General features: G+C 37.7%; 1 protein-coding gene across 1 annotated transcript in view; it reads left to right on the forward strand.

Annotated features, from left to right (window-relative positions):
- The first annotated feature begins 3,377 nt into the window (after positions 1-3,377).
- The window catches only part of GREB1 (growth regulating estrogen receptor binding 1), a 58,507-nt gene continuing 46,733 nt past the window's right edge, over positions 3,378-15,151 (forward strand). Inside the window, exons 1-3 of the mRNA XM_009639815.2 lie at positions 3,378-3,534; positions 9,882-10,004; positions 10,764-10,940. Coding sequence (XP_009638110.1) covers positions 3,378-3,534; positions 9,882-10,004; positions 10,764-10,940 — 457 coding nt within the window. The remainder of the gene's footprint in view (positions 3,535-9,881; positions 10,005-10,763; positions 10,941-15,151) is intronic.

The raw sequence follows: 15,151 nt of genomic DNA on the forward strand, positions 1-15,151 counted from the left end.
GCTATCCTTCTGTGTCAGTGTGGGTTGGTTTTTTTTTTTTAATAGATCTGGTCACTGTCTATGTTCATGGCTTGGAAATCACAAGCATTTGAAAGTTTAGCCTGTGCCACCCACTTGTATCCAAGAGAGACATAAATCTGGGCTGGGAACGCTGAGTTCATTGAGGCAGGAAAATAGGACACAAAGCCTTTGCTTCCTGCTGCCACAGAGTCAGCAATCTGCAATTCAGGTACCACAGTCTGAGCAGCTTTAAAGAAAAGAGAGGATGACAACCATCGTAGAGTTAGCAAGAAACAGCTTCTCCCTTGTTTGCTTCATAGAAGTAATTTCTCCTGCAACTGAGAGACTCACTGGGACTCTGAATGACAAAGGCTGATGCTTGCAAAAGAGCTCTGCAATGCCCATTTTCTCATTCCAGTGGTGTGTGTTTGATGATGAAAATGGCTATAAAATACTTATCACATCTTCCAAAGTATGTTCCTGGATTAACGATTGTGTTTGGCACTGTGATTGTAAGATCCCACAGATAACACAAGAGCTTACCAGGCGTACAAATCCAGAAAGCGTATTTTTGTTTCATTTTACAAACCCATTTACATAATTAAATTAGCACCCCAATGGCTAAACAAACATGCTTATGTTGTAAAGGATTCCAGGGCCTGCCCTTGTACAAATAACTTAATCTTAATGGATACTTTATCTGTAACATCGCATCGATAAGATGCTGGTTTCTCCCATCCTCACCATTAAATATAGGGTTTCTGTTTTGTCCACTAGTGGGCTCTAAAAATCCTGAGCAAGTATGTTAAATACCTCTAAATGGTGTATCTCTTTCTGTTCCAAATAAACTGTGCAGAATAATAGCTGACTGTGTCTATGGAATAGAGTTTGTGAACAGAAATATCACAGTGTTTTCTCATTCATCACAATTAGGTCCCGATGGTGATCAGTAGAGCAAGTCAGCCGTCACTGCATAAAGTAGTCTGCCTGCCTATTTCTCTGATAATGCTTTTGAGTTGTCTCGGAGTGTTTTGTCTCATTCTGGGTGAATTAAAAAACTTCCTATTTTTCATTTGCTTTAATGAAGCTTTTCAAGAAGTAAATAAATTTGAAAATCAGGTAGACCAGTCTGCTTTGCATGGTCATGTTGAGAACAGGGAGATTCCAGCCCGTTGTAAGACAAGCCTCTGCCAGTGCAGTCAAACTTTTGGATATTGTCTTTGTGCTGTATCAGTGATTTTAAGTGCAAAAAGTATTTTGGATGTTATATGAATTTTTCATGTTTTGGATCTGTATTTAAATAAGTAGTCTATGTAAGAAAGTATGTGGAATGGGTGACAGATGAATGCTCTTTCCTTTCCTGAAGGTGTAACTTTGAATGTTAACATGTTGAGAGCATCTTCAAGCATTTTTATTTCTCTTTAGTCCGGACTTTCGAGACTGTGATGAACAGTCATGTAACCGTCTTGTACCTGCCCCTGAAAATATAGAGATGGGTCCCTGAGCCTGCAGATGCCTCCAGACTAACAAAAGAAAATGCAAGTTCATAATCTGGGAAGGAATTTAGAAGAACAAAGAATTAAATATGTACCTGTCAGGTAGCTTGGTAATTATTTGTCCTCGTTACATTAAACATAAAACATCAATGTAACAAAGAAAAATAATTATCGAGCTACCTGACAGGCATATAATGGTTGAAAGATGGATTAGAATTAGAACTAAACATCTTCTAGTGTTTTTGTGTAGTAACAACATTTAGTATAATTCATTTCAGAGTTTAACCTTGGGTTTCCTGCATACACGTCTGATAAAGCTTTTTAAGGCCCTCAATGATGTCAGGCTTTCCTCCTTGTCTTCAGCTGTGTTTGGTGTAGTTGAATCAATGCAGGAAGGGAGCTGTAATCTGCTTTTTGTGTTGGAAGAGAAGATGCATCCTCGTGTCCATATTAGCGCTGAACATCACCAACAGGCTTTGCAGCTTCCCTTTTACCCTTCGCCAAATGGACACATCAGCACTACTCACTGCAATTTTTCTGGTTTTGTGTGTATACAGGAATATTTTGTCAGTAGTGCCTGCTTCTAAGCTAGATCATGTTCTTAAACACTGCCTGCATTGTTTTATAATTCTTATTGCTCTGCTATTAATACTATATATAATATTGATATGCTATATTATATAGTATTAACTATACTATATATATAGTATTAGCATGATACAAACAAGTATACAAAAATATGGTTATATATGTACAACATGCTTTCCAAAGTCAAAGTCGTCAGCTTTGAATGTTGTTCCTTCCAACCCCCTTTTTCCATCAAGAGCAGTGCGTGGTTTCACAGTCATTTTTCTTTTGCCTGACTGATTCCTACAGGATGCTTCCCGACAGACTCACTTCCCAGGCAGCACCCGGTTCTGAGGAGGGGCTGTTCAGGGTTTAGGAATTACTGCCACAAACAGGAAGCGTTTCATGCTTTCCATTCACAGTTACTTGAGGAGGGAAAGGACATGGGGCCCAGGGCAAGAGCTACTTTGTAATAGGAAAAGAAAGCTGACATGGCTTTTGGTTATACCAGTTCATTGTATTCGCTGGGGAAACCAGGCGGCCGTTAAGTACGTGGGATATTCAGCTGGAATAGACTGACTCCTCAATCACAGAAAGAGTAAATTATGTGGTTTCACTAACAGTAAAGTCCTAATAATTAAATGCAAAATCATATAGCTAATTGGTAATGCCTCATTCTAAAAAAAAAAGAAATAAAATGCATGTTTATGGGGAAAAATACTGCTTAAGGTGAGAAGGAAAAGCCATTATATTTCACAATATCTCAAGTTACAGCAATGCTACATTATTTATGAGACAGCACCTCTAAAAGATATGTTGAGCTGCTTTAGCCATGAGTTTTCAGCCATGATGGGCCATGCAAAGATAAGTACACAAAACTGTGCTATTCCCTGGATACTTTAACATTTATCCTGTTCAAATCATGTAAAGCAGAAAGGCTGTTTAACGGATGAGATTGCCAACTATTGAAAATGCATCACCTCAATTGCTATATAAACTGAGGAATTACTCGAATCAGACTTCTAGCCACATCTTCAAGAAGGTGTCAAAGCTTGCTGCCTTTCTGCTGAATTACAGAAAGCTGTTACTTTTAGATAACTTCCTGTAATTTACCAGCAGGATCTGCTCAGCGACTGCTGCAGTCAATGTTCTTTTCCTTTGCCTTTCTTTGTGGACAATGAAGCTTCTCTCTTTCATGAGAAATGTTGTAGTCTGACATCAACGTGCGGTGATCGAGTTCTGAGTGCTAAAATTGAAATATCTTTTTTTTTTTTCCTTCTTATCTCTTTTTTTTGTTTTGTTTTGTTTGAGAAGATGGGAAATTCTTACGCTGGTCAGCTCAAGACAACACGCTTTGAAGAAGTGTTGCATAATTCTATTGAGGCCTCTCTCCGCTCAAACAACTTAGTTCCCAGACCAATCTTTTCTCAGTTGTATTTGGAAGCTGAACAGCAACTGTCATCACTGGAAGGTAGGAAAAAGTGGAATTTATATTTCTTCTCAAAGACAGTTCTGCTGTTTGTTCTCCCAATGCTTATCACACACACATTTCACATCAGAATACAGAAAACCAAAAGTATTTAAAGTTTTTCTCTGGATTTTTTTGTGATCCACAAATATATATATATGTGTATTAGATTTGGATTAAAAATACAAACTGCATTGTCTTTTATTTTGACAAAATTAGGCCACTTGCTTGCTCAGATTTATCAATGTACATAAATTGAAGTACTAGGAATTGTTCTATTAAATGTGTGCAGGAATTTCTGAAGATTTGGAACATAAGTTATCCTATAATGTATCATGCACTGCTGAAAGTTATATAGTGAATGATGGTAAACACACAATAGATTTATAAAAGATATATGCTAAGACTGATTTTCATTGTGAATAAATGCAGCAGAAATATTTTTAGCTTTCAAGAAAGTTTATAATTACTTTGGGCATAATATTTTTAGTTATGCTGTGGTTGCAAAGGTAAAAATGTAGGATGTGTTCTCTGCACAAGTTGGTACGAAATACATGGGATTTCTCACTGAATTTTTGTGTGTGTTTAGAGAAGCCTACCTTCTGAGTTTCATTTGCTCAGTCTTTTTCCTTTGAAATAGTATAGTTTAAATGTATAGATCTGGTAAGCAAACTCATGATACAATTTGGTGTTTCCATGTGCTGTTATGTGTGGTAGTCTTGTGGTTTTCAGTGAGTTTACTGGTGTGGGCAGAACACCAGCATGTTGGTGCAAGGTTATGTTTAGTAATTTTATTACTTAGCCATTTCTGTCACCAGGGTGGTGTTTCACTTCTTTTGACCAGGTCTACTGCCCCTGTCATACCGTGCTATAGATGGCTTAGATATATATCTAATGAAAAATGCATAATGGTTAACAATACACAGTAACAGAAAAAAAAAATCAGCCTAAGAAGTAGTAGTAGATAAAAGTATTTTGCACAGATTAATTTTACTATTACCTCATGGTAACAGCTGAGAAAACATTTCTTGAAAACGTAAATCTGCTCACAGCTTACTCATCAGTAGTAATTTCTTCTTTTTTTTTTTTTTATGACATAGGACATAATAATGAATATACATTTGTTGTTTAAATATTTTCCATGGCAACCAACCATGATGTCACGAAATGGATCATGACATCAGTTGGGAAAGATGCTACAGGAGCAGACGCATTGTTTGGGAACAAAAGTGCGATTTCACACTTCTGTAACTTCTTTCTTTCAAGGCTTTCAAAGAACTTTACAAACCTTGAGGGGCTGATTCTGTTTTCTTTGCAGTTAATGGAAACAGAATTAACTGTAATTAATTAAAAGTCTCACAACAGCCTGGCAGAGAACATTCCTTTCATGAAAGTTTCAGACAAGAGGAACTCTGAAGGGACCTGTAATAGAGTTTTTCCTAGGTTGTTCCTCAGTTGGGAGAGATCTGCAAGCTGGCGTCATGTACTCCAGTCTCATCATAAATTGAAATTTCCCCTTCTAGCTACGTGAATCCCTGTGCTCTGAGGCCCAGGAGGCATCTGAAGCAGAGCGCCATCTGCAGGGTCTTGTATAAGCCCCTGTTCTTCCCTCTCATTGTTGTTTTTCCTTGGCCCTGGCATTCTGACACAGCGATATACTCGGACTGTCCTTGGTCATAGCTGCCTGTTGGTCCTCAGTACAGCAAGGATGGTGAAGCAGACATGATGTAAATAATTTAGACAAGGCAGTGCAGTGGATCAGTGCCACCCAAGTGTTTTGGCTTTCCATTTTGTTCAAAGTAGCATTTGGCAACAAAACCAGCCACTGGTAAATAAGGCTGATATTATGGATTTTTGTCTCCAATGATATTACAGTATCAAAATTGCTAGAGCCCGATAACTGAGTATATAGTCAGTTTTTCAAAAAAAGCAGTCAGAAATGTTTTTCTTTAAGCTTTATCAATCACCTGTTGTAACTTGTCATTATTTTAGGTTTATATTTTTTTGTTTAAAAAACATTTTTCTGTCTCGTCTCCTTTTGATACATAAATGACCATCTAAACCAGAAAAAAGTACCTAGCCACTGAGACTAGCCTAGTATCATTACATATCTATCATGGTAATTTTTGCCTAAAAATAATTTATTTGGGCAAAAGAGACTGTAGTGTGCTTGGATACAAGTTAAATGAACATGTTGGTCCCTTCTGGCCTAGATGTTACTGTTTTTGCAATGAACTTGCAAGCTCATATTTTCCAGTGAGTATGGTTTTCCAGTCTACACATTCTAGATGTGAAACAAAGACACATATTATAAATGTATGCCTTTATAGTAATTTATACAATTACATTCGCCTATAAAATTACTTGTAGCTATGTAAATTAAAAGTATCACATTCACTGAAGTTGGTTTAGACATAATGTGAGATCTCCTTAGATCCAATAGCAGTATGTTTTTTCATTCTGTTTTTTTTCCCTGCCTTTTTATTATTGATGTGTTTCCTCTCTTCTCCAGACCTGACAAATTCATGTAGTGCTTAAAATAGTCCAAAACCATTATCATTATTTAAACATTTAAATATTTTTCATTTTATCAAAAAGCCTGCAGTTTGCTGTGGTCACACTGGTTGTTCATTTCTAATGTGGGGCTTCTAAAGTCTTCTTAATTTTCTTAGCCTTTGCAATTGCAGAACGTATCTGCAAGTGCCAATAAATGGTTTGGATATTCAGGAACTTTCTAGGAATGTGCATTAAAAACTCTTTACAATAGAAGGCAAGGTTATTTGGCTCTAACAGGTTTAGATTTCTTGAATATCTCTGTTTGCCTAGTTATTCTCATATAAACTACAAATTAAGCCTGTGGACTGGATTACCAGTTATTAGAAGTCAGTTTGTGCAAATCAGTGAGACTCTTAAATCTAATTCTTCACTTCTGAAATCAAAATCCCATTTGAATCACAATCACATTCACAATTTCAATTCTCTAATCACATCTTATTTCTCAAATGCAAAACATATTTCTTCTGTTTTTCTCCCGCGCTCTTAGATGCATTTGGGTGCCATCTCTTAGGCCTCTGTATTATGTTTGTGCCAAAGAGGTGTGAAGCTGATTTCACAAGTAATGATGAGCATTATTTTTCCATTAGCATCCAAGTCCTATACCACGGTTATCACTGGGACTTCAGTGGGAAAAGGATGGGAAGCAGCATGGCAAAGCAATGCAGAGCAGCAGTGCGGCAGCTGGTGGTGTACTCAGCTCTGATAGCAGCACCACGTTCCGATGTGAACTTTTTTAGCAAACTTGTGTCTGTGGTTAACAGGTTTCTTCCTTCCTCTGCCTTTAAGGGAGGCTGTCTGTTCATGTCAGCCCCATTTTGCGGCTGTTGATTTAAGCCCTGGCACTGCAATCAGTTTGCAGATAATATCAGCCCTATGAGTAGTCCCACTGAGAAAAAAATATATGTATACTCAAATATTTGCAAAACTTAACTTATACTTAAATTATACCTTAAGGAGAGAAGAATTTTCCATGTGAAATGTCTAATCACAACTGTCTAAGCATAAAGGTCTAATAAATCCTTTGTGGGAACTGAAAAGAGTTCCTTAAAGCAAACAATGTTTTTTTAAATACATTTTAATTCAATAAAATATGGACAAAATCTTCACAGTATGTCTGTTGGTCTAATGGTGCTCCATCAAGTTACGTCAGCTGACTGCCTAGTTCTGTAACATACAACAGAAGAATTGTGGTTGTCCACTTTTGCCATCATCTTGTCTCTGGTTTTGAGTGTTTGATTGTGTGTTCTTTTGGGATTAGGAATAGAAGATGCGGAACACATGCAAACATAGAGTCCTTTGAAGGGGCCCTGCTTTAAAAGTAAAATGGAAGAAGAAACTGTAGATCTTTTTAAAAACAAGCAGCAGAAACCCTAATGATGCCCTTTTACAGGTGACAGCAGCTTATTCTTGTGTATTATAGGTACCTGTTTGCTCTTGTACTCTTCTCATTTTTGACCTGGAAGTGCTGTAGCTCTCCTATTTCTTAGTCTCCACTTCCATTTCTTGTTTCTTTTTTCTTTTTTGTGTGAAAATACCTGTTATGGCTGAGTTTACCACTGCCCGAAGGGGAAAATCCTTCTCCCTCTGCTCTCTTCCTAGCAATATGTTCCCATTTTCCCCCTTTTCATCAATTTTGGCATTTTTTGGATCTTCCAGTGACCTAATTTAGTACATAAACCCAGTAAAAAAACCTGGTCATTTGTTTGCCTAGTTAGTTTTCTGCTAGGTTAGCAAGCTGGGATGGCTCAACACAGGCTCCAGTAGGTGCCAGAGCTGGCACAAAGAGGAAGGAAGGAACTTCCATGGCTGGGAGCATGGGGAAAGAGAAGAAAGCCAGACTCACCCCTTTTGCAGGGCATTTTGTTGTTAGTCAGAGTTAAGTCACAACACTTAACTCACCCTGACTTCAATGGCAAAGACGAAGAATTTCACTTTTCCCTTTGTTCACTTTCAGCATTTGTGTCTTTAGACTACGCCCTAAAACCAGTCATGTTTAACATTCTGTCCTTATCTGTGTGCACCAGGAGTGAAGTTTGATGTTTAGATGCTTAGCAGGAAACATACCCTTCAAATCCTCTTCTAGATTGGGGTGTTAAGTCTTAATAACCTGTAGAGACAAATCTTCAAACTCCAGATTTACTTTCTTCAGCTTCCCTCCGAATTCTCATTTATCCTGTAGTATTTGTTTAGCTGATTCTACAATAATTTGTCAATAAAATAAAAACATATTCTGAGGAGGGTCATAGGAAAAAAAAAATCCCTGATGAATATCCTATGGGATTCTGAGTGCCTGATCCAAAGTCAGTTGAAGCAGTGTCCAGTTGTCACTGAGCTTTGGAGGGTGACTACAGTGTGCTTCATTGGTTTTCTGTTTCAAGACTAAAAGCTGCATCAACAGAATAATGTAGGAGCCTAACTGCTATTTTACTTGCCCAAGTCCAAACAGCTATTTGTCTTCTTGCTGATCCTCAAGTACCTGCAGCCCTTCACCACCCAATTTTGCTAGTGAAAATTCTTTGTGTTTGCTGCCAGCATGTCCCTACAGAAGCCAAGAAGCTAGAAGCCTAAGGCATAAGCCCCACTGGGTTCACTTAGTACCCGTGTCCTATCTCTCTGGTATGTAAGGCTGGATCTGGTCTGAAATTTTCATCAGTCCTGTCTGTAGGAGTGTTCTCCCCATTTACTATTTAGCTGCACTCCTTTGCTTGCCAGCTTTGTTCCATTTGCCCTGAGTGTGTCTGAGCCATAAGAGGGAATGGAGTCGTTCCTCATTATGTTTTGCTGGAGCTGTTGCATTATTGCATGAAAAAAAGTGTTGTCTTAGAAGTAGTCTCTAGTTGAAAGGCTGAAACATACACCAATAACATGCAGGTGAATTCCGTTAACAAGCAAGCTGTCAGGTAAAAATGCTGATTTAGATAGACAGTGCACCAGAAAAGTGGTTTACAGCAGAGACTCTGAAGAAGAAACACCTAAAGCCCTCTAAAAATGAAGCCTACATCATGTATTCTCTCCGGCATTCAGTATTGCCTGCTAAACAAGCAGAGTCCACGTGTAGGCTGCTGTGAAGTGTCTTCCTATACACCTGCCTTTCCTTGACATTGTACAGGGAGCGCAGTGCTTTACTCAGAGCTCTGGATTCTGGTAGGAGACAGACGGGCTGAGAATTAGGTGTTCTTATTGTGGCATCATCTGTGGTGAGCCTAGTTTCAAGCAGGAACCGTTTCTTCAGTTTCCTGTACAACATCAAGGACATGGTCAATACCTAATTAATAAAATCTGTGCTTGGACTGTAGCCAGGACATTCTAAAGTGCTAAGAAGTAATGGCTTCAGGTTTATATTGGCTGTTAATATTATAAACAAAGGATACAGTTGCAGTGTTGTGATCAGCAAGAGTTCAAACACCAGGAGTGAGGCCTCTAAAAATTGTGAGGTTAGCTTAAAAATAACGAGATTTAAAAAAATAATAAATTGAGACTTCATTTTATTTGTCCTTTAGGTTTTTTTTTACTTTCTCAGGTACACTTGGGTCATGCTTTTGAATGTTTTTTTTTGCACAGGAGCTAAAAGCTTTATTTTTTTAATGAAAGACATTCTGTTGTAGGCATGAGTGGAAGTTGGAGCTTTAAGGAAACAGCAAATATCTTAAGAGTTGGCAACAGTGAAGTCATTGTCAAGAGGAGAGAATCCAGTTTGCTGTAATACTTTCTGTAACTGGGTCACCCTGTTCGTTCATTGGTTTGCTGCCAGCGTTTTCTGTTGTCTAAATCATTTATGCTATGATAATTTGTAGCAGGCAGCAGAGCAGATAATGAAGAAGAAGAAGAAGAGGAAGAGGAAGAAGGCTCAGAATCAAGTAGTCCTCCTGTTTCTTACCAGATGAAGCCTCCCCCAGAAGGATGTTGCACTACTGATGGTAAGAAATGCACTAAACATGCTGTCAGAAAGCATTTGCCCTACTTAAAAGGGTAGGATTGGGGCCATTTCCCCTATAATTCATCAGAATGTGATAATCTATATGATATAGAAATCCTAAAAATGTCAGTGTTCATTACCTGCCAGAAAAAGCTGGATTGCTCTTGGTTGCTCTTAATATTTGACAGTGTCTCTGCCCAGTGCGTCAGATAAGCATTTGTGTTGGAACACCTGGCATGAGGACAGAACTTCTGTTCTCTTAGGCAATGCGACCTTTAAAAGGTTGAGTTTGCAGGCATGGCATTTGCTAAAATGAATGTCGTAATTCTTATGGCTTTATCGTCGCTCTTTCCTGTTTAAAGCGTAACTCGTTCAATGTTCCTGCAAAAAATATTCAAAAACACAGGAAAAGCCAGTGAAATTCACCAGATGTTGAGAAATATTATCTCAGTTTTTGAATGTCTGACCTAAGTTATGACAATGTTAGTAAACAGTCCCATAAATATGTAGGCTGCAAAACATCACTAAGAGAAACTTCACTGTCCATTTTCAAGTTTTTTATTGTTTATTGTACTGGTAGCATCTGTTTATGGCTGACCAAAAGGCAGGGAAGAAAATTATCTCTTAGTTTGCCCTTGACCTTAAAGGATACAAGTTTGTTTTTCATTAAAAATGTAGGAAGTCCTTTAATGAAGACAATTGTGAGTATTAAACAAAAAAACCCTGTCAACTTAAAATATGTTGAATTGATTTTTTCCAGGTTTCTGCCAGGCTGGTAAAGATTTGAGACTGGTTTCCATTTCCAATGAACATATTGAGGTCCCATCAGGGTTTTTACTTGTTGGTGCAAAGTCACCAAATTTACCTGATCACCTTTTAGTGTGTGCTGTGGATAAAAGGTTCCTGCCAGATGACAATGGGCGCAATGCCCTGTTGGGTAAGTGTCTGTGATTGCAGTAAGTAGATTCTTCTGTGGGCTACAATTAATAGCTAATCTTTTTTTGCAGAGTGAGTTCAGCAGACCTTATTTCCGTTCCATGTCTACGGTAATGCTCACTGGTGATGCACAAGATAACGACTCAGAGCTGGCTATGTTTGCTTTGGAAAGATACAGAGTGAGCCAGTTCATTAGAAATGCTTCGTCACCTTCTATCTGTTAGTCCAAGGCTAAAGTCATTGTCCAATCAGTTTATGTCCTAGTTGCTGGAACGGCACATCTGGTAACTGGACTAGTTTAACTACTGCCTGTCCCTATTTTAGCTTTCCAAATAGCAACACGGACAGACTGTAGGTCTGTCAAGTGGAACTTTCAGGCTACCATACACATGTAAACAGTTTGATGATAGTTTGGACTACAAAAACTTATGGCCTTTTTGATTCATCTCTTTGAGATAGGGGTAATGTTCTCCACTGTGTTTGAACAATAGCATGGGTTCTGGATCCTAACCTATGACTTTTTGCTGTTATCACAATATAAATAGATATGAATGATTATAAGTTGAAATTTTTCCTATATGTGCGAACAGGTAATGCTGTGTGTTTGAATAATTCTGTTTGTAGGATACTTCAATTTCTTGCTTTTCATCTGTTTAGAAGTCTAACTATGTCTCCTTCAATTTATTTTTATTAAAGCCTTTCTGATGGCCGTTAGCCTCATCCAAATCAACCCAAATAGGGATGAACTGCAATCATGTGAATCTATTAACTGAATATTATTATTAAAATGGCATAGTTTTTATATTTGGACAGGTGGTATATAATCAGAGGGATAACTGCTTTTTCAATCAGGCACTCTCAGGTTCTTATATATTACTTTCTTAGTTAGTTAACCAAAAAATGCTGCATCATATATCTGTGTACTAGTCCGAGCTTTAAATAGCAGAAAGGAAACATTTGTCATGTCTTTTAACTGTTTTCTTTCACAAACACTGAGGGATATGACATGAACTCAGTCTGAACAACTCTTCAGGGCATTTGGGATAACAGAGTAGTGTGAAGGTGCGTAATGTAATTCTATGTACAGTAATTTCTTTCCTCATGTGATCTTGCAGAGTTGGATTGGCCACAGTACGTTTTACCAGTGATTGTAAAAGAATTAAGAGGGCTGTAAATCACCCACGTGTTGTCATTTTAAAGATAAAGACAGGAATGTTGTACCACTCAAGTCATTCAGTGCTAGCACTATTAACAGCTTAAGCTCCTTAGGCTGTTAGCAGAGAGGAAGTAGTGTATTTGTTAATTGCATGCTAAACAAGAACAGAAAAAGGCAACAGGAACATAATGGAGAGGTTTTTATGCTACTTGCATCCTCAGCTTGCTTATTTAATACATTTTAGTTTCCTGAAACCACTTAAATTTTTTTTTTTTGGCTGATGTTATACACTTAAACACCAGTGAATCACATTCTTTTGCAAAGAATTTTAGTAATTCTGTAGGATGACTTTTATGTGTTGTATAACAAGCTTAAATGTGAAAGACCTTACATACTTTAAAATCCAAAGTCTTCATCTGGAAACTGGAAATGAAATAACATTCCCAGTCCCTAATCTAATGAAAAACCACAATGTATCTTATTGACATGAGGGTATCATACTAATCATACCATAGATCATACTGTAGATAAAAATGATTATTTGATTCTGGTTTTCATACACTGATGCAAGTCAAATCAGGGTAAATAAAATTAGAAGTAGACATGAATAGTCTCACAGTTTCAGACACATAGTGAGATAAAAGACAAAACCATTCTTGCTTTAAATTCTCTATTAGTATAACACGGTGACCTCTGTCTTGTGAGAGATTTAAGTTGAAATCATTTCATATGAGGAAGGGAAGTTCTTTTTATTGTCATATTTTTAAAGACAGTATAGAAGGCTTATTTTTGGTGGTTTGAATTTAGGCTGTTCTCCTTCAAACATGTTGGCCTTTTGAAACAACATGGAAAGTGGTCCTTCCGAGCCTTTCTAAGTTTAGAGGGAAATTGAATTGGATTCATTTTTAATTGAAATGAGCTGTCATCATGAGTCACAGTCTATCCCATATTTTTGGTAAGGCTTATTGGTGATACAGGCACATCACTTCTAACCTTTCAAGCCCATTATTTTTTAATTTCATGCTTTTTCTCTGAATACACTGCGTTTTTGTAAGGCAGCTGTTCCTCAGTACTGTAGATTTTTTTTTCCAAATTAATTTATTTGAAGGGAAAAGACACTGATGGTCTACCCAGTAGTTTCCTGATTTCTCATGGTCTGCCTGCATATGTTTGTGAAGGTGCCTGTGGAGCGAGTGTACAAAAATTCCAGAAGAAAACAGGAAATGTCGTGGTATTTTCCAGGCCAGCTTTTGACTTATGGTCTTGTTCCCATTAGGGGCTGTTTATATGCCCCTGGGGCATGTGCTAATTTATTGATTATGCTAATAAGTTGTCAAGGCATATGTGCTTGTAATTTGAAAGTAATTTCTGTTGGAGGTTCTTATGTTTATTTTTACAATTGATGTATTATTTCATAGAAAAACATCCTATTTCCTGGAAAAGACTGTATTTTTGACAAGCAGAAAGTTCTCCGTGTCTGAGCATGTACCTCATATGCTCCTGTTAATCAGGTTAGATCACAGGCTTAACAACTCTGCAAAACAGATTCAGCTTTTTGCCTTTAGGAAACCTAAAGGATTGCTTAGATGGAGGAAGCACTTCTGTGATAGTGTAATATTTATTATTTCCTAATAAAAGCAGCTAACGTGTACCACTCCCAAAAGTTTTTTCACTTTTGGGTTTTTTCCCCAGTTCTCACCCTTGAGGAGAGTCTCTCATGACAAACAAAGCATCTATTCACCCATCATTTTCCTTCCCCAAAGACCAAACAGCTGCCCACTTTCTAGCAGGGAATAAGAAATCCTTTTTTTTTTTCTTCAATGGGTCTCTAAGGTCAGAATGACAGAGGAAAAGATTAGTTTGCTTGCATTGTAAGCTGTGTGTAAGATGAAAACACCATAGTATAAAATACTGTGGCTGCTTCTGTTAAAATGTACAATGTTCTGTTGGTCTTTTGTAATAGTTGTGAGTTTCCATACAACGGAGCTCTCCAGCTTGACCATATTGATTTCATTTATTTTTTAAATTTAGGACTTCAGTTTTCAAATGGAGTGGTATTAAGTAGGAGGGAAAAATGTGGAGCATTATCAGTGTCTGTGTGCATTTTCTTTGTGAGTAGGACTGAAAAGAAGAAATACTTTTGCTGAAAAGTTGAAAATATAATCAGTCTTTGTCTTAAGCAAGCTACCAACTTTCCACAAAAATATTAACATTAATTAAAAGTCTGTTACTTATTTAAAAGAGAAACAGGAAGAAAATTTTATGCCAATTTATGAAAGATTAGATTATGACATATTAGATTATCAAATATTAGATGGATAGTCTTCCATCCTGAAGTCCTCTCTTTATCCCTAGCACAAGCTCACTGTTGATCCAAAGGAACTGTTTCCCCAGTGAGAAGGTAGGTCAGGTTTCATACCCTTTTAGTCCAAGGTCCTTCCTCTGACCACAAGGTCCTTACTGTGAAAGAGCTTTTTAAATTATGGGCAATTGATCATTGTGGTGTGAGCAAATTCAAGCAAATGCATATGATAAAATTCCAGATACAATCAAATACCGTCTGATTAAACAATCTTCAGAGGGTAACAGCCTTAAGTCACTACCAAACTGAGTGGATGTGAACTGGTGACCTAAAGGTGAAAGGCTTTTAGCCCCTAAACTCCAGGCATTGATTTCTAATTCTCTTGTGAAATCAATCCCATGACATAGATATATTGAGTCACCTTATGGCTGCCCCGACTCCCCTGACCTTTATAATGTATGGAAGAATATTTAATGCAGCTTGTTTATGAAACAAGCTGTCCCCTCTATCAGCTGCTGCCTCTGGCCATGGCACGTGAACAGGGCATGCAGAGAAAGGAGGGTGATGAAATGTTTGGGTTCTCCATGTTCCTCAATCTGCTACGTAAAGTGCTATGAGCAAGGTTGGCAGAGCCCTGCAGTAACGATTGAATAGCGGTTTATTGCATTGGAATTATAAGATCATGATATGTTCTATCTGTGATGTCAGGGCTGAGCTGTGTTAATGAAGCCATGGCTGTCATCTACAAGAGCGT

This window comes from Egretta garzetta, unplaced genomic scaffold (assembly GCF_000687185.1).
Source record: "Egretta garzetta isolate BGI_Z169 unplaced genomic scaffold, ASM68718v1 scaffold15, whole genome shotgun sequence".
Lineage (NCBI taxonomy): Eukaryota > Metazoa > Chordata > Aves > Pelecaniformes > Ardeidae > Egretta > Egretta garzetta.